This window comes from Peromyscus maniculatus, chromosome 3 (assembly GCF_049852395.1).
Source record: "Peromyscus maniculatus bairdii isolate BWxNUB_F1_BW_parent chromosome 3, HU_Pman_BW_mat_3.1, whole genome shotgun sequence".
NCBI lineage: Eukaryota > Metazoa > Chordata > Mammalia > Rodentia > Cricetidae > Peromyscus > Peromyscus maniculatus.
Genome location: NC_134854.1, coordinates 78,502,696 through 78,527,678, shown reverse-complemented (window position 1 = coordinate 78,527,678; position 24,983 = coordinate 78,502,696). Strand labels below are relative to the sequence as shown.

The 24,983-nt window shown below is 50.3% G+C and overlaps 1 protein-coding gene across 4 annotated transcripts in view; it reads right to left on the bottom strand.

The window, feature by feature from the left end:
• Positions 1 to 2,188: 2,188 nt before the first annotated feature.
• Positions 2,189 to 24,983, bottom strand: part of Adcyap1r1 (ADCYAP receptor type I) — a 108,659-nt gene continuing 85,864 nt past the window's right edge. For 2 of the 4 annotated variants that reach the window (XM_016005448.3, XM_006986905.4), the window contains exons 10-17: positions 24,068 to 24,221; positions 23,672 to 23,732; positions 23,007 to 23,076; positions 19,088 to 19,179; positions 12,502 to 12,588; positions 9,563 to 9,692; positions 8,137 to 8,178; positions 2,189 to 6,754 (exon numbers count right to left, since the gene is read on the bottom strand). In XM_016005448.3, the coding sequence (XP_015860934.1) occupies positions 6,566 to 6,754; positions 8,137 to 8,178; positions 9,563 to 9,692; positions 12,502 to 12,588; positions 19,088 to 19,179; positions 23,007 to 23,076; positions 23,672 to 23,732; positions 24,068 to 24,221 (825 nt within the window). In that variant the 3' untranslated portion in view covers positions 2,189 to 6,565. The remainder of the gene's footprint in view (positions 6,755 to 8,136; positions 8,179 to 9,562; positions 9,693 to 12,501; positions 12,589 to 19,087; positions 19,180 to 23,006; positions 23,077 to 23,671; positions 23,733 to 24,067; positions 24,222 to 24,983) is intronic. The other 2 variants (XM_006986906.4, XM_006986907.4) reach the window with 2 other exon arrangements.

The window sequence follows — 24,983 nt, the reverse complement described above, 5'->3', positions numbered from 1 at the left end:
AATACCTGCTTTCTCTCTGTTCACTCCAAGTCTAGGTCCAATGTTCCAGGTGCCATTTTGACTTTGGGATGGGACTCATGTACCAAGGATGCACATGCAAAGAGATAGCACCTGATGGACCATGAACCACAACACCAGTTCTGGGCTTTTTATTGCAGACTTAATGTGAGGAAGATAAAGTTTTGCTTCCTTTAGGTCACTTTTTATTGGGAATTTTCAGTTACATCCTCTGAGCTTGACCCTAATTATCTCCAAGATGGCTCTAAGACTCAAGATAGTTTATATTCTTGGATCTGGATTCTCAGATTATCTTGGATGATCTACAAGATCCAGAGATGATAACTAAGTCTCAAAAGACATCTAAAGGTCAATTTTCTTGTAGACCCTTTGAGCCTCTTAAAACAGACAAGTGACCTCATGCTGTCTAGCCTCTAGGAATTGAATCACTGCCCAAGTCCAAGGTTCACAAACAGGCTGCGGTGTCTGGTCACATCCCCTCGGATAGGATGGATAGAACAGTGGTTCTTACAGTGTTGTCTCCAAGTGGCAGTGACTGTTGAGCCCAAACTGAGCCATGCTGCATCAGAAACTGTGCAGATGGGTCCAGAAACATAGGGTGGTCCTACTTCAGCCAAAAGCTTGAGAACCTGGATTCCTGAATGGAATTTCACTTGTTGTTACTAAAGAACAACCAGGAGGTACCTAGGAAAAACCGGAGCTCAGGGACTTCCTAAGGACATGGGAAGGAAAAGGCTGGAATAGTCCTCAGGGTTGAGGACAAAGGTACTTAATTAACTCCCATGAACTAAGTAGTCTGATATTTACATTTGCCAAGAAATTCCTCCGTGATACGGAACTCAAGATTTCCAACTTAACGTTTGGCTCTTCGCCTGTGCTTCTTGAGTATGACCTTTAAGAATGAAATATGGAGCCTCCATTTGTCCTGATCAAATGATGACAGCTCTAGAAAGATCTGAGGGAGCAGCCAGCAGATTCTGACCCCCTGAGGGATTAACTTTCAGATCGAGGTGTCTGTTAAATGAGTCATGGAGCATGGCCCGTCAATCTCCCAAATGGGGAAAAGGGCAAGTGCAGCCTCGAAAAGCAGACGTGCCAGCCTCCCAGACACTGGGGTAAGAGGCCTCCAGGGCCTATCAGGTGGAAGGCTGACATTTGTTGACTTTCAGTTTATCTCATTGGCTTCAGTTCAGAGTGGTCTGGCAGCTGGAGGGAGCTGGCTCTGTAATGAATATAGAGCCCATTGTGGTCAGTATTTCCTATTCTCAGGCCTCCTTAATACTTGGGAATAATTTACCAATCTCTGGATTTGAAACCCTGACCTCCTCTCAGAAGGATCCAGGAAAACAGGACACCAGCAGGTAGAACAAAGGTCAGAGGAGGCTTTGACAGAAATGTACAACCAAAGAGAGAATGCTACATGTGGGATGCTTTGCCAGTGAAATGTCTCAAGCCATGGCCTTCAGAGGCAGTGACAAACGCAATGTCAAGACCCCAGCATAAAAGACTCATCACTGGGATGGTGGCAGCTACTGTGACAAAAGCCTGGGCATCACTTTCGTGGCATGACACGTAGCTTCAGGTAACTCTTACTGTTTCTTCACCCTGAGAGAATTCTATGACTCTTTTTCTGACTTTCTGTTGCTGGCAATTAAAATATGACTAACGCAGTGAGCAGGAGAGTCACAACAATCAATAGGCCCTTAGGGAAATGAGAGCTTCTTAGAATCCGTTACCTGCTGTGGCAGGGGTTGGTGGCTCTGACTCTCCAGGAATGTTGTGGGTGGGACACTCACAGCCAAGGGCACACCTGGGCTGAGCTGAAACATTCCCTGAAGGTGAGCTTTCAGAATCCGGGGGCTGCTCCCACCAAACTACATAAAGGTCATGAGGCATCAAAGACTTTAGGCTAAGCCATTTCCGTTTTCAGACATCCAAGTAAACCCAGCTCCACTCACATCACAGGGATGTCCTTTGAAGGCCAGGGTTTCTTTCTTTTCCTCCTTCATCTTTAGCTAACTCAATCCCATTCTCACCCCTCACTTCTAGAATCCAAAAGGCCATGAGGCCTTGCAGACTACACTACTCTGGGATAATCAGATCTGGGGGGAGTCCTCTCCCTTCCTGACTCTTCCTTACCCACCACTTTCAGCAATTTACAGACACCAAGAAAAATGATAAGACATTTATTGAATCATCTACAGCAGTTTGACATCCTTAAAATCCCAGATAAGGTGTGAGCACAGCGTTAATGGAGGCAGCGGTAGCAGTGAGGTCCGTGGGATTTATCTTTATTGTGGGAAATTAAACCCAGACGCGTCCAGCTCGCAGGAGTGGGCCTGGAGCCACGTCTGGAGTACCAAGGGCTGAACCACTCCAGCCCTGAAAGACGCAAAGCCTCAGAAGACAGACAGCAGACAAAACACACATGGCTGAGTACAGACACACCACAGGACCCAGAGTTCAAGGAGAGGGGAAAGAATGGGCATTTGGCCCACTTGAGGAACATCCCTTAGCCTTGAAGGATTTCTAGGCAGATGGCACAGAGGTGCTCGCTGCACCCCTAGAGCTCTCCCGAGCCTCACCTTCAAAGCAAACAGAACAACGTGAAGAAGATAAAGCTGGAATTCAATGTCCACCAGAGCCCCGTGGCCTCCCCCCCCCCCAGTGCTGGTGGTTTTACAAACGGGGTGATGGTTAACCCAGGAGGGCTCAAAGCAGTAGACTGATTGCAAGGGATACCTTTTGGGGGGTCTTTACCCTAAGAATGAGCACATAGCTGTGGTTTTTTTTCAGAGCTTGTAAACTGACAGGGAGCACTTCACTTCCACTTCATCCCTAGCTGGGGGGGGGGGGGGGCGCAGATGATGATGTAACCATAGCCACACCATTGCAGATTAGGGGGTTGAGACTAAGTAAGCATGGAGTCCCAGAACAGATGGAGAGGGCTAAGTTTGCTAGCAAGCATCCTTATACCGGGCCAACTCCATTGCTTCTCCTGTATTGTATCGTGGACTCCTGGACTTTCTGCAGGTGCAGCCCCTCCTGCAAAAGGGACAGTGTACTCTACCACTGCTTGGAGTGTTACATCTGACTCACATGCAGGGCTGTGCAATACTGGCCGGGCTACATTCTCATTCAAAAACATGCTTGGCCCACCTGTTTCCTCAGGAGACCATGGGGAAGGTTTTACCCTTCAGATCTCCAAATCAATCCCAGCTCTAATAGTCTTTGAGTTTCCCCTTATAAGGATGAATCAAGGTCAAACAGCGGGTGATCAGCAAAGCTGAGGACCCCCAAGTCCCAGGCTTCCTGCTCAAGGCTCTTCCAGCTGGCTTCCAGGCTCCGTCGGCTCAAGTGGAATTGGCAGGGTCACAGTACTTGCTGCCTTCTCTTTGCAGGGGGCAGAGGGCACACAAGGCATTAAAAGTCTCTCACAGCTTTCCTTCCAAGGAAGAGAGGGTACAGGCCAAACAGAGGAGGCCCTGGTGCTGGGCGGCAGGTGTCAGGTTATTTCCACCACTGGGCCCTGATCAAGCTCCCCATCCCTGTCCCCAGAGAAGTCAGTTCAGGGAAGATGGGGTTAGGAAAGGACTCACTAGGGCTCCTGAGCCATCAAGGAGGACCTCATCGCTGCACACCGAGGTGGAAGTCAGATCTTGAGCATTGGTGGATGCCAGTCTCAAAGCTGCAACACCTCCAAAGCCCTCTGACTTGCTGACAGCCTAAGCATTCCTGCTCTAGAATCCCACTTTATGAGGACTAGACCCTTTTCGGATCCTTCCTGCTCCCCCTGTAGCTGGACAGTTGTGACAGCAAACAGGACAAGACAAGGATGCCCTACCCCCTAAACTATGTGGTCTGTGAGATTTGGCCTTCGGGGTTTCATAGAGCAAGACCCCACTTCCCGGGAATTATCCTCCACAGACCGGGTGCCCCTTGGATCCGCTCTGCTCCTGCCTCAAGATTTCTAAGTCCATGAAGCCCTTTTTATCCACCAGATGGGATTTCTTAATCATTTGTTCCCCTTCTCTGGGTCCAGGCTGTAATACTGCAAGCCTTGCCTGGGGCCCATTCCAAGGGAAGATGGTTGGTGTTTAGATAGAACCCCAGAGGTAAACTGGGGGGTACACACAAATCAGTAAGTCTTATTGCTTGCGCTATAGATGTAAGAGGGTCAAAGGGGAGGGGCGTTACCCAGCCTTGCGCTGTCCCTTCACTGCCTGTGGCCCGAGAGCCAGCCCCTCCTGGAACATGCAGAATCCTTCAGCTACATCTGCTCACAAGACTAGCAAAAATAGTAGTAATAATAACAACAATAATAGAAACCCTTCAGACAGAAAAACAGGCAAGAGGAACTGGAACTTGCAGGAGGACGCAGGCCCAGGGCTCAGGAAGCAGTGAGGGCTCAGGGTTGACCTGTTTTTTGCTGTTTTGCAGTGATGCAACTAGACAGTCACAGTTTCTTCTTCCACAGTGAAGCAGACCCATGGGTGGGGGTGATGACAAGCGAATGGGATGGGGTTCATAGCCCAGGGGCCGCACCTTGGATGGAGGGTGCCACAGGCTACCTGTCTCTGCCAGGCCTAAAAGGCTAGCTAGCACATCATATCTGAGGTCCCAGTCAAATGACCATGGCCTGAGCCTCCCTCTGCTCTAGAAACTTGCACTGTGGTATCCAAATGGGAAAATACACAGAACGTCATTCCCCTCACCACACACATGCACATGCGTGCACACACGTGCATGCACACCCCTTCAGTCTGAGCCGATGGGAATCCTGAACCATGGCTTCTTCTAAATAGCTTGGGCTCCCTAGTAGTGTCCAAAGTGCAAGGTGATCAACTGATTCTTGTTTGGCTGATAACCTGGTTCTCAGAACAGGGGAGGGGATAGGAGGGGGAATAAGGTGTGGGGTAAAGGGCCAATGTACACCCAGTGGCTGGTCCAAGCCACTCAATGTTCCTGGGAAGGAGCAAGGAGGAGGTGCTTTCCCCTTCTGGCTTTGCCAAAGACCCAAAAAACTGAATTCACTGGTCAAGAACGCAGAGCTGGTCTCTAACACCTTATCAACTAGAACCTTCTCCAGCCTAACGGCTCTTCCAGGCTCACTGTTTCGAATCTCCCAGAGCTCCTTCTACTTAATACAACAGCAAGCAAGGCAGCTTCCCACCCTCCCCATGCAATCCAGAGCACAGTCATGAACAAGTCCACAGGGACAGGGACAAAAACAAGCATCAACGTGGAAAGAGCTGGGCCACGTGGCCCCCGTGGCACTACTTTTTTCCCTTCTCTCTTCCCAAATCTGGATGCGGCCTTGTTTTAAAGTCGTAGGTTATGGCTGTGCAATGTACAGCTGGAGAGCCGGGATGGGCACTAGGGAGCTACCACTCCTCCATCAGTCACGTCTGCTCATGCGCATGACAGACACAGCATCCCCTCCAAACACTCTACGAGGCCCACCAGTGATTCAAATGCCAAGGGCACATGGAGGAAGTCTTGCAGACCACTAAACCACTGAGTTTAGTCATTGAGTCCAGGCCGGGGGCAGCATCTACAGTTCTCTGTCATCAGGAGAGGTGGGGCTGTGGGGAGCCCTGGACCCAGGACTTGGCTCATGGACATTGAAAGTTGCTTCAGAACCCACTGATATCACTGTAAGGTGGCTGGTTCATTCTAGACATGGCTTTGACTTCAGGGGAAATTGACAGGGGAGAGCTAGGGGCTCTCTGTGGGTGTCATGGCTGGAGAAAGGCTTCTTCAGACCATCCATTGTGGGCAAGGAGGGTAGAAATGAAGTTATCACGTGATCAAGTCTTCAGTCAGGGCACAGTCAAGGACATAAGATCTTCAGCTATCCCATCTTCTTCCCAAATGCATCTGCATTTCTGCCTCTCAGCTCTTACATCAAATGAAAAGCACCAGAACCTTCCCTGACCCTCACCCCAACTTAAGTCTTTGAAAGAGCCCTGTAACCCTCCCATCATCCAGGAGCTGAGTACCTGGACAACCTAGATGTCAGGTAAGCAAAAAGAGCCTCAGGTTGACCCACTCCAAAGGATGCTCTGGCCACTAAGCTGCATCCCTGGCCAACTGCAGGACTTGGTACAGGCTAAGAAAGGCCCACATCCAAAGTCAATTTAGTGAAAGACTTCTGGGGTGGGCACTACCCCAGCCTCTCCAAAGCAGGCATGTTTCAGCCTCAGCTCAGAAGGCCTTGCACCCGGGATCAGGCCATCACTGAGGCTGGCCTTGACACAGTAGGTCAAGCTGGAACCTGGCAGAGGTGAGCAAGGGCATGGACTGGGGGAGATAGGGGGCAACTTTCCAAATTTGAGGTGTATTTACATGTCACATTGGGCTCAAATGGACCACAGTAGGTGGGACCCAAACAAGAGGTGCGATATCAGCCTACACCCTATCTCTCTCTTCACCCTTGGGGAGGAGCCCAGCTTCCTACCCAGGGCCTGCCCAAGGAGAGGGGAGAGGCACAAACATGCGCAGGCGCCGGCCTGCAGCCCCGGCCTGTGCGGAAGGGAGATAGGGCTCAGGTGGCCAAGTTGTCAGCCGGGAGGCTGGACATGCGGAGCTGGGAGCTGCTCTTGCTCAGAATGGACAGTTGGGTCCCTCCATTCACTCCACTGCTGGCCAGGGACGGGTGCCGGTGCTTGAAGTCCATCGTGAAGTAACGGTTCACCTTCCAGCTCCGCCATTTTCTCTTAATCTCTGCCTGTACCTGCAATGAGCAACATGGATGTGACTTCCCAGTGAGCATCTTCTCTGCCCCGGCCTGGCACTTTCCCAGCTGCCATGGTGACTCTCCACCCATCATCTCCCACTCCCCAGCTGTAGCCTGCAGCTTTGTCCTAGTCTGTCTTGGCAAAGCCCTCAGGCAGCTTCCTGTTGTCTGGGCCTTTCAACGACCAGTCCTTTGGAACTGTCAAGCGCGCTCTCCTAGCAACCCCTTGAAGCAAATAGATCAAATAAAGATCATCACCCTTGTGGACCACTGTGGGATGCATATGAGATTTACTCAAATAACTTGAAATATCCCAGATGCCCAAAGCCCATGAATGGTGATATCAGCATCTCTGGTTAAGTCCTAGACATCCACAGCTTTGAACACTTCCAAGGTGAGAAGATTTCTGAGACAGAGAGTTAGAAAATAGTCCATGCCTCTTGGCAAACCCCCTGTAGCTCTGCATATAGTAAATGGTGGCCGTGCCAAGAAAACATAAGCCTCCATATGGCGCTTCAGCCAGGCCCCTGGATGCAGTATACAAGCTGCACGACTAGAAGATGCTCCCATCTCCACTTTCTCCACTTCGTTCCTCCACTCCCCTGGCAGACTTCTGACAAGCTGCCCATGCTCCCACCTCTGGCTCTCCTAGGATCTTTAAGCAAGGCCCTCTCTGGGATCTCGTGATCTGTTATGATCTGATCTACACTGACCTTCTGATCATGGAGGCTTAATCGACTTGAGTCTTAGATGCAAACAAGAGGGAGAGCCTGCTGAGGCCAAGATCTTTTCACTAAGACCTCACTCCACTTGCAAACTCATCCCACATAGCCAGTGCCCACCCCTTCCCTGGCACCTCTATCCTGGGCTCTGCTCCAGAACATTACCCCAGTAGACCAGAAAAGGAGCCCCAAATGGTAGCTCTGGGAATGAAACACCTCAGGAAGGCTCCAGGTTTCTTCTCAGGGTTTCTTTCAGATTCTCATAGGCTCTGTGCTAGCAGGGATGGTGAGGCTGTCTTGCTGGGGCTCGGCAGCTCTGCCCATCATATCCTGATGACCTATAGGTACTAACTCCTGCTCACTAAGGCATGTCTTTTGGAAAGAATGTGCCCTGGAATTGTGCTCTCAGCAGACATGATGCCGTCACCAACTGCACTCCACTCTGTCTTCGTTTTTGGCCTTGGTTGCAGAGTTGGAGTGATTCTGGAACCGGTGGGGGGATTCCAGGAGATGTTGGTACCACGTCACACTGGCACCTATGTCAACCTATCCTCAGTACTGGGGACCTGGAAGATCCCATCTGAAGAATCTGCCCCCAGTCTCTCCCCACCAACCCCCGCCTTCACTGCTGAGAAAGGTGCAAAGACCGTGTCTTACCTCCCCGTTCAGGAAGCAGTAGAGTACGGCCACCACAAAGCCCTGGGAAGAGAACACAAACCACTGTAAGCCCACCAACAAGGGGTTTCCTCTGACACAGGAGTGGTAGTGGAAAAGACACCAGAAACAAGAAAAACATCAGTCTAGACAGGGCACACCTGCGCAAAACTCTATGGTAACGTGGAACACGTCCTGCTCCCTAAGACAGGCACTTCCACGAAGCCAGATGGCTGATAGACCCGTCCCCACGGACAGACATCTCATCTTGGATCTCACACTCACTGGACCAAATCCTTCCCATCACTGAAGACTATCTTCATCCCATTTCCTAGGGAAGCCACTTGCCCTTCTAAAGGAAGCCAGAATGTTCTCTGGGCTCTGCTCCTAGTCCTCAGGCTCCTGAGAGCAGGATTCCTTTAGAACAGACCCATATGATCTTTATCCATCACTACCCCCTGCTCTGCCCTCTCTTGGCAAGCCGCTTCTGTACACAGCAAAGCAAACCATGTGTGGTGAGTGCTTGGCAGAGAATGAATTTAGTTCTTCTAGACCAAACAAAGCAAGCTTTTCCTGAATGCTGAACACCAGGTCTGTAGGACCTCAGTGCCCTGGGCTGTCATTTGAAAATGTCAGAGGAATGATGGCTGGAATATGCCAAAAAACATAAAGATGGGAGCCAAGGGCTGTAATTCCAGGGTCAGAACTTTTATCTACCATGCTCCCAGCCTTACCAGAGTAAGAATGTGAATCGGAGAAAGGGGCTTTGAATCAAAAGTCAAGTCAGTTGCACAGAGCATTCATTTTCTGACCATCAAACTCAAATGCCAGTTTAAACGGGTAGCTTAGGGAGAGATGCCCTCCCCGCTTCCAACCCACCACCATTAGTGCCTTCGTTCACTTCCTGGCTGTGATGCATGCGCTTCCTTATAGCCACCTACTCACTCCTGCCTATACTATACACTTGCTCTGTTCCTCTTTTGTCCTGATACCCATTCATTTAAAGAGTGTCCAGGTACCTCCAGCCCCATTCAGTTCTCTGTGTCAGGCCCTAGACTGGGGTCCCCTGTGCCAGGGACTCAAGGTGGATAAGACAGAACTCCAGTCCTCATGTGGCTGGATGCATGGCTGAAGTTAGGATGTGGACACAGTATAAGGGTCTTAAAGTCATCCCATCTCCTGGGCTTTCTAGAGCGCTTTCATCTCAAGTCACTCAGGGGGACCTGGGTCAGGGTCCCCAGGCACAGTGACAGCCAGGCTTTATTGCATCTTAGAGCAGTAGAAAGGACCATAGAGGATGTGTGCTCTAGCACTCATGTCAGAGACAAACACTAAAGTCAAGGTTCATAGGGTTACAGAGCTGGCAGCAGGTCAGAGGTCAGGGTTTAGCTTCCAATGAGCTATGTGCTCTGCATGCACCATTGCCTACCTGGAAGGAGCCCAGCCCGAGCTCAAACACTAGTCGTTCCCTCTTGCTGACATTCTCTGGGGAGAAGGCGAATACTGTGTAGTGGATTCCAAACAGTGGGATGAGCAGCAAGGTGGAGCGAGCCAGCCGTCTGTCAGAAGAAAGCAAAATTCTGTTCAGGAGGCTGCAGGGCTTGGGAGCAGGGAGGGCAGAGGGCCTGTCACCAGCCCTGGTTAGCCCCCAGTGCCCCCTCCTCACAGACCCACTTAGCATCCTTTCCTGGTGCAAGGGGCTTGGGAATGAGGGAGCCAACTAGAGCTCAGGATTCCTAGGATGTTGTAAGGAGGCTTCCCCAGTCTGCTGGGCACTTAAGTCAGTATCCTACAGAGCCACTGAAAATGTATCCTTTATAGGGGTCCCCTTGAATCACGTGTAAAATCAGGATAGGATTCCAAAGTCTTGAGCCAAAGCATGCCTGTCCTGGCTCAGAAGGAGCTATGTGACCTCAAAAACAGCTGCCCAAAGACCCATGGAGATAGGGCTTTTCTGAGTCTAGGGATAGCTAGGGACATCGGGGGGGGGGGGGGGGGGTCAGGCTGACAACCAGGAGGGAGGGTCCTAGACGGACCGTAGAGGAACTTGGGAGGGTCTCAAGCAAAGACCTGCTGGCTGAGCAGAAATTCTACCTGCCCCAGAACTGAGTCAAAGGATGAGGTCTGCCCTGAAGATGGATCCCACCACACCTCCTGGGCTCCTCTCCCGCTTTTAGCTCTTGCAATAGAGCCAAGAGTAGGGTGGGGCCCTGTTAGTACAGGGACAGAAGAGGTCCACAGTGAGAACAACAGGCACACGTGGGCTGCTTTGGAGGGAGTAAATTATCACAGGGGCTTCCCGGAGTGGGCCCCATCTCTACCCATCCCAGGACACTGGCCCCCTGTGAGCCTCCCCAAAGAGCCCAGCTCTCCTCTGCAGATGTTTTCCCCTCAGCTGTATCCAGCCCCCCTGGGACCATTGGCCTCGCCCTATCCAGTCACAGCTTAGCCCTCAGAAGTGGACAGTAAATATAAGGGTGACCATTTGACTGGGAGCAATTCTACCATGTGCCCCACCTCTCCCCCTCCCAGTCCTTCTGGAAAAAAAAAAAGCATTCCGCTGAACGTTGGACTCCAGCTTTCTAGAAAAGCCAAATAAATCCCTAGGTTCTGAACAAGGCCCTTCGTGTCCTAGCTTCTATGAGAAGGGAGATGAGAAGGAGGAGGGGGGGAGAGGGAGAGGACGGGGGAGAAGGAGAGAGAAACAGAAGCTTGAGGAGATCTTTGGGAGAAGGTTCAGCCCAGTGAGGAGGAAGCCCACAATTGTGGGGCTCACGGTGCCCCCTTGCTCGAAGGCAGCTTCTTCTATAGTCACTGAAGGTCCCTAAACCAGGACAGGGCCAATGGGACCTGAGTGAGTCCCTGCAGTGAGCCCACATGGATTCCTACCAGTCTGTTTTCATCTTAGTGACCCTGAAGAGGGCCCCTCTTTTATCTGTTAGGTCTCACAGCAAGCACCTTCAGGCACGCAGTCAACACTGGCAATGCCTGTTCTGTGGGAGAGCAGCAGGGCTGCCCAGGCATACAAGCTAGAGTCCTTAAAACCCAACATCTCCTGGGCACCAGGTCCCACTTGCCTCTCGGTGCCCAGGATCTGGCACCAGAAAGCAGCAGGGTGTGTCTGGAGACAGAATGAGCTGGGAGATGGGCTTACAAAAGCACATGCATGGCAGATCTGGGGGTCCTGTTGGGTCCTGGGCAGGCTAGGGCCCTGCTTTCCTCCTCCAGCTTGCCCTCTACAGTGGACCCATTCCAGGTTCTTACTCCAGCCAAGTAAAAAGGACCCTGAGAACCACGATGCTAAGCCTCACCACTGTTCACAGGACAATTCTACGAAACTGAGAAACTGACTTTGAGGAACGGGGCCAGACCCTTCCCAGCCACAGGGCAGATGTGGATCTGAATAGAGGGTTTCCCTGGGTGGGGCCCAAGAACAGTATCCACCTCCCCAGCCCCCACAGCTCTGAAGCAGGGACTCAGAACACCTTAGAGGTCCTTGGCAGACAGGGCAGTGGTGACAGATGAGAGGGACCCAGAGTGGGGGACTTGTAGATGTCTGAGCTGACTGTCTGGGAATGGGAATTCCCAGACAAGCTATAAGCCTTGAACTGTGATTAACCCAGAGACCCAGTGACACAGCCTCTACTTCTGTCCTCCTATCCCAAAAAAAAAACTATCAATAGGAAGAAGAGTCCTACAACCCCAAGAAGAACTAGTGAATAGAGCCACCCAAACTATCAGTGGGTTGCCAGGAAGGCCACACCTCCCACTCTGTGACCTAGGGTGTGATTCTTAGGATGCTCTAGGTTCCGGTCCTTGCCCTTGCCAGTCATGTGACTTCCTCCACCTTGTCATGCTCTAGTTTCCTTGTCTATCAAATGGACAGACAGTGAGAGAAGCCACCAGACAGGGTCCTTGTGGAGACTGAACTCAGCCAAGCAGCACACAACGTGCTCAGCCCATAGTGAACTCATCCCAGCTCTGAGTGCCTACAGTTCGGCCACTGCCGAGACTAGAGCCCAGAGACGTGAGGCTCTGAGGAAGGGCACACTTCTGTCAGCAGCCACGGACTGCCGATCGTGGAGTGAGGCAGACAACAGTTGTAGCCACCAGGTCAAGATGTCCCCGCAATGCCGCAGCTCCAATACCCCACATGCCCTCCAGCCCCACCCACGAGATTGCCAAGAACTCACAAGACACACGTCAGCATGCAACAGCCGGGACACAGGGTAGGCTGGGAGGCTCGGGGTGGCTCTCCACACTCCTCCAGCCTGACAGAACACAAGCGCAAGGCGGTGGCAGCGACAGCAGCATGCATCCCCCACCCCTCCAGGACACCCGGCCACAGCCACGGCCACACACACTTACAGAGTAATGGCGGATAGTTCTGACATCTTGCAAGAGTGCTGCTGAGCCCGCTGCTGTGGCTTGCAGTAGCATTTCTGCACGCAGCTGCTGGGTGTGACAAGATTAGCACTTCTGTGAGCTGGGGGCATTGGGCAATGAAGAAACTGCAGTGGGACTCGGGAGGACTTAATTCACAGGGCACAGGGAGGGCAGAGAATGGGGGAATAGAGACAAGCTAAGGAAGCCACCCGGAGGAGAATGAGGATGCTAAGGACTAAAACACACTCAGCTCTGGACAAAGGAATGTATGTCCATAAGTATATGTGTATAGTTACAGAGCTTACATGCGCGCGCGCACGCGCGTGCACACACACACACACACACACACACACACACACACACACACACATGCACACGCACACGCACTCGCACACGCACTGGCGCCACTAGTAGGCAAGTAGTCTTAAAAGGTTAAAAGGCAGGTGTGTTCAGGAGATGAAGCTGGAGCTGGGAATCAGACAGGGAGCCAGAGGCCATCTCCGTTATCAGCCCCAGGCTTAGAGCACAGCTTTGCCAAGGTCACCCAGTGAGATGAACAACTGGAGACTCATGCTGTGGACCTCACACACGGCTGGCATGAGGAGATCGAGTTCTGGACTTGTTAGCAAAGCTTACCATGGGTGTTCTGACCAGCTCTTCTTCCCCCACCCCCACCTTCTCTCAGAGTAAGGACACACAGGAGAGTAGAGGCAGGACAGGCATAATGGACTGTTCATTAGTCTAGACCTGTATTTACCTACTAAGGTAGCCACTACCCTAGATGGTATTCGAATTAAAATGAATTGAAATCCAATTGAATGAAAACTCTATCTCAGCATTCTAGTCACTGTAATCAGAACTTAATAGTCACATACGGCTCGTGGTGAGCACGCTGGACATAAAAAGAGGACATTCGAGGATCTCCTCAGGAGAGCACTAAGCTAGGCTGCTCCGTCCAGGTATATGGGCAGGGGCTAAAGGGCAAAAGCCTGAGGAAACGGATGCCTTGAGGAGGCAGCACCCAGGCCAGGCTGCCTGTGCACCCTGCTGGCCTCAGTCACAGAGGCATCTCGCTGCACCCCTGCCTCTGCTGATGCTTTCTGGTCCTGCTCACGCTTGAGCTGGTGTAAGCCAGGGACACTAGTTTCCCTACCAGAGATCAAGAGTCCATGCCACCTTGGATAACAAGTTACCTCCCTGTGGAGGGCTCTGGGGCGCCTCCTAGTGGCGATTGAATGCATTAATCAGGTGTGGATTAGATGCCAATGAAGACGAGTATGCAGAACAATCAGGTCCTTAACATTCAATGACCTGCTTTCGGACTCCAGCTGGGAGTGGATCTAAAGGCAGCCAGAGCCTGGAGACACGCTACTCGGCTGAGGCAAGAACATGTATTGCATACATCCAGATGAGGCCTGGGCTGTTCTTCTCCAGGCCTGTGGTACTCATTCAATAAATGGCATCTTTTATTTTGCATCACCTATGAGGTAGGTGCTGTAGGCCTGTTTTATAAGTGTCATTTGATGCTTTGCTCCTCAAGGGATCCCCAGACCAGTGGCAGGAACAGTACCTGACTGCCACTGGTACTGTTACATATCAGTAACAAACTATGGTGCCACTCTGGCCTACTGAGCTGACAGCCCAGGAGCTGCACTTCAACCTCAGCCTTTTTTTTGGGGGGGACGGGGGGAGATGCTGGAGAAGCCCTGTTGCAAGGTATTCCTGAGAAAGTTCTTGTGTGTACTTGGTAAATGACAAGGGACTGGATTGTGTGTGTATGGAGAAAGAGAGGGTGATACAAATGAGGAGAATAAGGAGCTCTGGGTCCACAGGAACAGCAGCTGTTTTCCTGGTCCTCTCCTTTGCCCAGACCAAGTGGCTAATAACCCCCAACCCTGGCCAAAGCAGACAGGGCCAGTCTAAGACACTGCACATCCACACAGCCATTGCTCGATTTCTGTACCCTTGAGTTCTAAGCTTTAGCCTTTCTCCCTGAAGACCTCTCCTTTTTTTCCCCCCAACACTGTCCCATATTCCTCCCTTTTGGGGATCCACAACACTTTACAGTAAACATAGACTCCTCTGATTTTCCTTTAAAAAAAAATCTGGAAAATAGCCAAAGGACAATTTAGTGACATGTTTGCTGGGATGGGTCGCCCTGATGAGGGCAGGAGGTCAAATCCAGGAGCAACAAGGTCAAGGTGACATCCAGAGGGCTCTCAGGGGAGACTATCCAGAGGCCCTCTCCCAAATCCCTGCCCCTGGCCTGCAGTGGCCTGCAAACAGACTCAATGAAAGGCAACAGGCCCTGCAGTGACAGGAGAGCTGACCCAGAGAGTGAGAAAGGCAGGGTGGAGGCCTCCCAGGATAACTAGGCAAGAGGGGAGAACAGTTTCATCTAGAGATACACCCAGGCCAACTTAGAGGGCCTCCCCGAATTCACGGAAGCACAGGAGACTCAGAGAAGTGTGCTGGGGTGGGGGTGGGGGGCTTCCCTGGATCAGAGGACCTCTGGTGGTCAGTGGGAGTTGACTTGTGGGGATTTGGCCAGTGGCTGGTGCAGAACCCCCTCTGCAAGTCAGGGTAGGCGTGGCTTCCAGGTCCAGCTCTGACATGGCTTCTCTTCATCTGTAAGAAGGTCAGGGCTATTTCAGGGTCTCAGCTCTCACGTCTATCCCAGGGATCTGGCACAAGGTTTTTACAGTGCCTTTTGTGTGAGGGGCTGGCCGGACTGAAGCCCCAGGAAACATCCAATGGGATACTAGACAGACAGCTATCCATGCCCTGTGCAGAGAGCACTCCTGTTGTCTCCACCTCCGAGCCTAGGAATCCATGTACTACTGGCAGTCTATAGACTGTGATGGTCTCCTGACGCTAAGCTCACCTGCACCTTCAGAACACTGCCCAGTCCCCAGGAAGCACTCCCCAGAAATAGCAGCCCTGCCACAAGTGTGGCTCATCACCACTTCCTCCTCCAACAAGGAGGCAGAATAAGCCCGGGATCCCAGAAAGCATCCACACCCGGGCTCAAGGCTTTGTGGCCACTGACTTATTGGGTGGCTTTCTTTTCCTGGGTTTCTCAGGGTAACGGTTTCCCTAAACCACCCCTGATAGAACTCTGGGGGCAGATACTCATTGACAGGGTGAGGGTTATGGGCTGCAGGGACTGGAAGGCCATACCTGTATGTCAAGCCCTTGGCTGAACATCCTGATGGAAGGGCTGCCTGCCCACACAAAGCCTGTCCCGGGAGGTGGTGGAGGAATCTCTGAGGGGATGTGGGGGGAGGGCACATAGGTTTTCCCTCCCCACCTCAGACCTAAGTGATAGCTTCCAATGCCCACCTCCAAGAGTAGAGCCAGTCATGGGCACTAAGAATGAAGCCAGGCCACATCACGGCTGGACTGAGCCATTCCTTGCTCAGTCTGTGTCTTCCAGAAAACCTCCTTCTCTTCCACCCTCCAGAGTCAGGGGGCTGTGCCTAGCAGAAACTCAGGTTTCAGGCCAAAACAAGCCAACCCTGCCAAGGCCAGGGCTGAATGCTTGCACAACCCTAACCTGAGCCCCTGCTGACCCTAATGCAGGGCCAGGCTCCCCTGCCCTCCGTGGAGCCCCACATCCGGCAGGCAGGTCCTTCAAGGCTGAGCCAAGAGCACCTTGGTTGACAGTGGACAAACCCTTAGCATCTGCACAGCTGGAACCAACCTACAGGAAAGGGGGTGAATGCTGCTCTGAGGGCACAGGCAGGGGGTCCTCTCAGGCTTTCTTGGGGACTTTCAGTCTTAAATTTGTTCTGGAAACAGAGGAAAAAACCAGAGAGCTGTTGTGGGCAGACCAGAAGGGGCTTTACAGCAAAATACACACACATCTGGAGTCCCAGGCACAGCCCTGGAATCTCCCACCATGCCCTGCCCACCCCAGATTCTCCCTCCTCCCTAGTGCAGGCACCTCCCCTTATAGCCAGCTTCTCGAAAGCCCTGGGAATGGAGTACTTTTATATGGGGGGTGGAGAGGGACGTCCGGAGCCTACCAGGGATCTTCATTCAGGAAGCCTTTTATTTTACACACTGGCTTAACCTTATCATTTACAATCTGTGGATTCCCTGGGATCAGGAAGGATGACACAAGCCGGCTCTGGTGCCCACTGCCTGCACTGTCACCACAGCCTAGCTCCTTTTCCTGCTGCATTCACCAAACTTTATGGAACACTGGTGTCCTCACTGTAAAAGGGGCTTCTAGTTAGTTAGGGATAGCTTGCCCAGCTTGCTCAGCTGTGCCTGTGAGTATCAAATGCATGCAAGCATTTTTACATCCTCTGCAGCTCTCAGAAGCTTTGTTGACCCTGCGAACACTCAGACACATAGCTGAATTCAATGGGATCAAGCTAATCCCTTGTCAGCCTTACAGATTGAGTTTGTAATCTTTGCGACTTGAGACTACCATAGCATTGGGTTTTGTTGTATTTTTGTTGTTGTTGTTGTTGTTTCTTTTGTTTGTTTCTATCAAATAGCACTGGTCAAGCCTGTAAAGTGCTGTTTTTACACTAAGAAAGTAAACCAACTAGCTGCTTCTTCCAAGTTCTGGATTAACTTCCGAATATTAATATAAACCATGTGCTAATTACAAGTGGTTCTCATCTATACATTAGGAAGGCCCAGTGTTCTTTCCCATCAGGCCAGGGGCAGTTGCTATTGTCTGGAGCAGGGCATTTGATATGGCAAACATGTGATCAGGGTTCCCAGAGCATCCTTGTTTACTGAGCCCGAGCCCCTGTGTGTGTGTGTGTGTGTGTGTGTGTGTGTGTGTGTGTGTGTGTGTGTGTGTGTGTGTGTCTGCATAGGCAAAGTAAGGAGAAGCTGGAAGGATCTTCTCATTCAGCCCAAAGAAAATGGCCCAGAGGCCTCAGAAGAAGACACAGATTCTACCAGGAAGGGGAGGAGACTGAGCAAAGTTGACAGTGCTCAGGAGAGATTGAGACTAAATTAGCTTTTCCAGTAACAAGAGGTGACAGTCAGTAAGGGAGCCAGTCCGCAAGGCAAGCAAGAGAAACTGAGGCTGGGCATAGAGGCACGACTTTGGCTTCCTACACTGCACAGGAAGGTGGCAGAAGGGGAGAAGGGGGCTGTTTTGTGACTCTGAGACAAGGTTCTCTCTCCAGTGCAGGGCAAAAAGCAACAGAGCTGCTGCCCTGTCCATAGGTCAAGGCCTGTATCAATAACTTCCTATTGCATCACAGACACAGACAAGGAAGGGCTGTTACAAAGCAGCAAATAAATAAATACATAAATAAACAGCTGGCAAAACATGAAAAGATAGACAAGTAACGGGTTGCTTAAATAAATAAATAAAACATGGCAAAAACATGAAACAAGCATTGGGGGGGGACAGTAAAATGATCACAAAGGTGTCCTTGTTCAATGGTACGTAATTATCGCCGAGGCAGAGAACGCGTCGTATATAATAATAAAGACCCTGTGCTAACCACCGACACAGGGAAATGAGTGGTCTCCATCTCCCCCGAAGGAGCCTTGAAGCGGGTCTGGAACTCAGTCCCTTTGCAGCATTCCTTTTCTCCCTAGGAGAACGGTTGGTAGAACCCTTCTGCTTCACTCTCTCTACCCCCCCCTCGTTTTTCTCAGAGAAGCCATCAAGGTTGTGAGCCTCAGGCTGGGTTTGTCACAAAGACCCCGGTGATGCTGTGAGAGTCCCGTGGCTGCCCTCATCTACCCTGGGCTGCTACTATGCCCTTCCAATCAGCCTCACAGAGCCCGTGACCTTTCTCTTTAGCATTAGAAGTATCTTCACACCCCACACTCCATTCCTGAGCCCAAAGGGGGAGTCAACAGGAGCTCTGTCCAATTTCAGAACGGGAAGGGGCTGGGATTGAGGTGGTCATGTGATTTTAGGGCAATCAGTGACTACAAAACTACTTCTCAGAACTCGAATGTCTGTAAGCGTAGCCAAAGCCTTGCACTCAGTGGCAATCACAGAGCTGATGCTCCTCTGCTGAGGACAAAGGGCGCTGAGGCAGAAGGTCAGACAGACACAGAGGTGGACAGAGCTCTTCTGAGGGAAGGAGGGGGAAGGAGAATCCCCATGCAGAGCGTGACCCAGGAGAAGGTCCCCCTGCTGACTGCCAGGCACTTAGCAGCTTCTGCATAGTGGATGAGAGGGTGTGGCCTCCAAAGGGCTCATCTTCCCACAGAACCAGCATCCCCAAAGGAAAGCCAACTTCTAAACAACCTAGACCCTAGCTCCCCGAGGGACTCTAGAGTTCTCCACTGATTTTCCTGCCACCACAGAGGCTCTGTCAGTCTCTTTCTCTCTCTTTCTCTCTCTCTCTCTCCCTTTTTCCATGCAGCACCCATGTCGCTGAGGAACTCTGGGTTGGTTGAAGCCTGGGAGGGCAGTTGTAGTTCACAGGCACTTTAAGGAGGAAGGAATCTTGCAAACACCCATGCTAGGTCAACCTGCCAGCAAAGTTCAAGCTTTGTCCTGCCTGTGACCCCAAGTGCAGGCCATGTGGTCGGAAATGGCTGTGGCATCCACATAGCCACATAACATACTTACAAGTAGATGCTGGACTCATTGCCTCCCATGTCTGGAGACTGCAGCTTCTGCACAAGGATGATGATGATGCCGATGAAAAGCACAAAGTTAACCTGAGGAGGGAAGGAAAGGCAAACTCGAATCTTTGTCCAGCCTGGTAGTCCCCAACAGGACCCTCTCCCAGGCGGGCAAGTTTCCTTGCAGACTTCTAAGTCTCCCACGGAGTCATTCGAATGAAGGAAAAGATAGAAGACAAATAATTCTATGCAAAAACCTGGACATAGAGAGCACGGGGGGGGGGGGGGGTGCGGTGGGTAAGCCAGAGGCGAGCACTGTCTGCAAGAGGAAGAGGAAAGAAGGCTAGGGTTTTGGAAAATAGGATGTTGGAAAAGCACAGCTGAGGAGGTGACTGTACAGGTGACCCCCAAGCTCAGCAGATGGTGGGGTTGCTGCGGGCCTGTAATCCCAGCACTTGCAAGGCCAAAGCAGGAAGATCATGCATTCCAGGGCAGCCTGGGAGATATAGCAAGCCCCTGTCTCAGAGATAGAGAGATAGAGGTGGGGTAGGGATGGGGAGAGAAAGTTCAAGTCCAGAGTCTTGGAATACGGAGAAGCAGCCAGGGCGGCGGCGGCATTCCTAATTAGAGGACTGCCTGGGAACAGCAATAGCAGCAGCGTGTGCCATCAGGGACAGCTGCTTTCCAAACACAGTGGGAAGCTGCGTGTGTGCTGAGAAAGAGGAGGAAGAGCTGCAAATAAATGCAAAGGAGGCACAACAAGAAGCCGGCACGCACGGCGGCGACATCTCTGGGCCAGCGCCAAAGTCGCCCAGAAGAAAAGAACAACACGATTCTATTTCAAAACAACAACCGCTCCGAGAACAACCAAGCATCCGAAGGCAGGAGAGTGATCGTCTTAAAGCTGACATATACCAGAGGGTATGCTCTGCAGGTAGAGTCGAGAGAAAGAGACTGGAAGCCATAGGAGCCTTGATCAGGAAGGACCCTGCTTGCTCTCTTCTTTGTTTCACAGATCAATTAGCACAAGAAAGCACACTCCTGCTCTGCCGTGCTTGTCTCTGCTTCTGCTGCTGTCTAATTAATGCCCGAATTAACTCAGCAAATATTGCTGAGGAGAAAGCACCATTAAATGTCTAGGGGTGAGAATGAGGACAACACCAGAGATAAACAGAGGATTTCGAATCGTGAGAGACGACGGTTGACCCAAACCAGGAAATTAGAATGAGCAAGAACAACTCCCTAGGAGGTGGAGGGTCTGAGGAGAGCAATAAGTTCAGAAGGAAATGTAAAAGGAGTCAAAAGTATATGCGTTACAAAGCATTAGGCCCAGATAATTTCATGAATTTGTAAAGAAAATGCGGTTTCCCTGATATGTAATTGTTTCAGAGCGAATCTCAAAGATTCTACTACAAAAAAAGGGGGGCAGGTACAGAGGGGTAGCCCAGCCAATAAAATCTTACAAGCAAGAGGATAAAAGATAAAGTGTGATCCCTAGAACTCAGGTGAAGAAAAAAAAAAAAGAAAAGAAAGATAGGTGTAGCCACATGTGCTTTTAATCTGAGGGCTGAAGAGACAGACAGGGGCAGACCCTGGACTGCACTCCAAGCCAGTGAGAAACCTTCAGAAAAAATCCAAATGAGAATTCTGAAGAATGACACTAGAGATTGATCTCTTCTGACCTCTCCACACACACACACACACACACACCCACACACACACATGAGGGAAGGAAACAGACTCCCTCCAAAAAAAAAAAAGTTGAGCATGGTTACTTAGTGAGACCCTGTTTCAAAAGGCAAAACAAAACAAAAGCCAGGCAGGAACAGAAAATAAACTCACACCGACATATAAGATACGCGGAGAACAATCCTAAATCTTTAAGGACAACATTAACAAGCAGAATTTGGTGGTACATAAGAAGGGTAAGCAGATCATGACCACAAAGATTTCATCCTAGGAACGTAAAGAAATGTGCTATTATTCTTTATGATGACAGATTAAATAAATAAATAAATAAATAAATAAATAAATAAATAAATAAATAAATAAATAAATAAAACAAGCTCCATCATCCCTGTGAGACTGGCAAATAATTAGTAGTAGACAAATAACCAGCAAAGACATGGGGAGCACAGGAAGTGAGCGCTCTTGCTCCTTGTCCATGGCCATGTGAATGATAAATGCACACACTCTTTGTCCCAGAATCTTATTCCTCACGATTTATCCCAAAGACATAAGCACCCGTGCTCAAAGCCAGACACAAGTACATCCTTAGAACTAGAGAAACATTGGACTCGTGTATTATACTATTCTGTCACAGGGCATGATCTCTTCAGCACATGTGATCAAATGCAATACCCGTGCTCAGCTTCGTAACAACACACACGGAAGCCAGCCAGAAAGAAACCCTTGCCTAATTGCACACAAGTCAACTGCCAAAAACTAGAGCAAACATTGTCCTCCATAAAAACAGGGAATGAAAGGAACAGATATTGGAAAAGATCGGAAAAAGCTGTTTCCATTTACAGGTTGCATAATTTTCTATGTAGAAACCCCATGGGAAGCAAATAAAAGAGATTAAACTCATAAGAGAATTTGAAAATATAACAAAGTCAAGAAATCACAAAAACTGATCACTTCCCTTTATGGCCCCAATACTACAGGGAAGGACAGATCTACCAGATCTCCACCACCAGACACTACAATGAAGGAAAGATCTCTGGACTCAACCAAGGCCCAGGCTGGGGACGCCTCAGAGTAAGCAAATGAGAGCAAGAAAGACTGGGCAGACGGGGAATGTCGCTGTGTTCTTGGAGAAAATCAACTTTCCTTCCAATCGGTACATAATTCAATGCAGACCTCCACCAGATCTTTTCTTACAACTTAACGAGGATATTCAAAAGTCTACCTGACTAACTGAATGTGTGAAAAATGTTCAACCGAACAAATAAGAAATTGACATACACGATGGTAAAACATACAGTCACCGCAGCAGGCACAGCCTCCTGGGGTGGCACACAGGTGAAGGTCTCCAATCCACAGTGCATAAATGTTTGTGATAAATAACTTTCCAGCATATAAGATGCTATAAGGAGACTGGGAAATGTGTGGCCGTCAAAAATATAAACATAAATAGCATTTTCAAAAGGACAAAAAAAAATAAATACATTTCTGAAAGATACATTGAACATCTAAACCACAACCGTGTTGTGAAGCGATTAAGAGGAGATTGGTTGGTATAGCTTGAGCTGACGGAAATCCTCCATAAACAAGAAATAAGGCTGGGATCATAAAGATGAAGCCCGAGGATCCCAATGTATGCAAGTTACGCTGGCCTGGGAACATGACAAAGTGGCAAAGAGAAGTCACTGCTCCTCAACTGAGCTGAAGGACAAGCTGCCAGAGGGCTGAACGAGAGAAGTTCACAGGAATGTCCAAAATAAGTACACGCCACCAAAAAAAAGCTGTTCAGAAGTGCGTGCCCAAGCCCACTAACAACACAGAGAACAGACGTGCCATCCCGAAGACAGTGCCACCCTCCACAGGACTCTGCACCATCAAATGACTGGTACTGCAGGTACAGGGAGGATCTGGGGAACAAAGGCACCAGAGGGGATGTGATTTGTTAAAGCATTTTTGCAAAATGGTGAAGGATCTGAAATGTTAAATGTATACCCTTTTGACCAGCAATTCCACCTCTAGAGATTCATTTAAAAAACAAATCATGCTCAAAATCATGCATGAAATTATTCCTAGTAGCACTTTTCACAATAATTAAAAATGGAATAACACTAGAATAACTTAATAATGTGTGCGCCAGTGTTACAGCATATAATACAGCTGTGACAAAGCTTATCTATCCCTTCCCTGTATTTTCTTTGTCTGTCTCTCCCTTCTCTCTTTATTCCAAGGATACTCACCATTATAGAGCCAACCACGGGGCCTTTGATCACCCACCACAGAGCTGTGCTGTCATTCATATCCCAGCAGCTAAAAGACAGACAGGCAAAGAGGAGAAATCATAACAGACCCTGCAGAACATCACATGACTAGCTGGGGGCCTGCATTTTTCTCTCCCTGTCACCCCTGACCAGGGCAATCTGGAAGTAGAGGTGGGCTAGCTAGAAGAATACCCCTCACCCCAGGCTTGCTTTTTTCCCCTCTGCTCCTCTGTCATGGCAGAGACTGGAGCCCAAGAATCAGGGTCACAGTGGGATCTTTGGAAAGGACAAGTCTCCCATTCAGTTCCAGGGTCCAGTTCCTTGGAGTGGAGAGTAACCTCACCTCTGACATTCTTCCTCCTCTCCAAAGGATACCAGATGCTCAGAGTTGTCCCAAACCAGATGGGTTCAGAAATGTACCCATTCTCTTGCTGGACTGTCACTTAAGACAAGGCTAACCACAGAGGAGAAGGCTGAGGAGGAACTTGGGGCCAGGCTTTGGTCTGTGGCTGAGACAGGACTGATCACATGGGGTGAGGACTCAGGTGCTTCCCAGGGCTGGGTCTTGTTCAGAACAACATGTTGGGGAGTTCATGGGAAGCCAGGTGCCTGAAAATGTACTCTATACTCTCAGCTGTACTCACCCTGCATCATCGAAGTACAGCCTCAGCACAGCCCACACGGTCACACACACAGTAGGAGTCCCTGGAGAACAAGAAAAGGAAATCCAACTTGCCCAGGATACTCTTAGCCTCAGGGGAGGGGGAAAATTCCTGGGGGGGTCCTATTGTCCCTCATCTCCAGCTTCTTCTCATACTTTCCATTTCCCCCAGCTTCAGGCCATCTGGTCTCCTAAGATGATGCCTAGGTATAGCTCTCCCTTAACAAATGGGGTCCCACTGGAAGGAAGTAAAAGATGGTTCTAAGAATTAGCAAGTAGCCCACAGCCTAGCAAGGGCTGTTACCTAATGGTTCCTAAAACTGGGACCAAAGACAACTGACGAGGAGGCTGAGCCATCCAGACCCAGCCAGTGACCTACCCCAGCCAATGATGGTGTACCAGTAGAAGTATCTCCTCTCAGGGAAGAAGGTCTCCACCAGCAGTGTAAAGAGGTACAGGCCTTCAATGAACAGCCAGAAGTAGTTGGACACCACGCAGTAGTGGAAGAAAACCATGACAGCTTTGCATTCCACCTACAGGGACAGCCAGAGGAAAGCTGAGCTCTCTGCCCTGCCCCCAGGTAAACCCTGAAACCCAGCTCCACAGAACAAGGGGAAATCCTGAGGCCTGTCAGCACTGGCACACTCAGCCTCAGGTATCCCAAGGACCTAAGATTATGGGCATTCCTGGATGGAGGAGGCAGAATGCACAGCATCCCAGGACTCAGGATAACCTGCCCAGCCAGGAAAATGCTGTTGTACAAGGACAAGTGATAACAGGCTAAAGCTCCCAGCTCCCCTTTCCCACCCTCTCACCCCTTACCCAGCACTGCAGGTCAAGTAAGTAGGAAGAGAAGCAACCGGCAGTCCCCATAGGAGACTGCTTACAAAATGAGGATCTGGACACATCACAGGTAGAGACACGCACCTTGGCCCTGGGAAATCTCTTCTCAAACAGATCCTCAAAACATGCCCTCCCAGTGAAGGCCCCAAGCCCAATCTGTTCTCAGCCCATACTGTCATATAGCCAGTTCTCTACATATACCTCCTTCACACATCTGTGCTTGGGAAGGCATCTGCAAAGACCCTGGACAGCTGGCACACGGATTTCCACAGCACTGGTTACATAACAAAGGACTGGGCAAGCCCTGCCTGAGCCTCATTCTCATGTGGCCTTCCTGGCCCAAGGTCCAGGCTGAGGGCCTGTGTAGCTGATTTTTTCTTTGGGCCACCAGTTCACAAATAACAGTGCAGAGACTTATTATTAATTATGAAAGCTCGGCCTTAGCTTAGGCT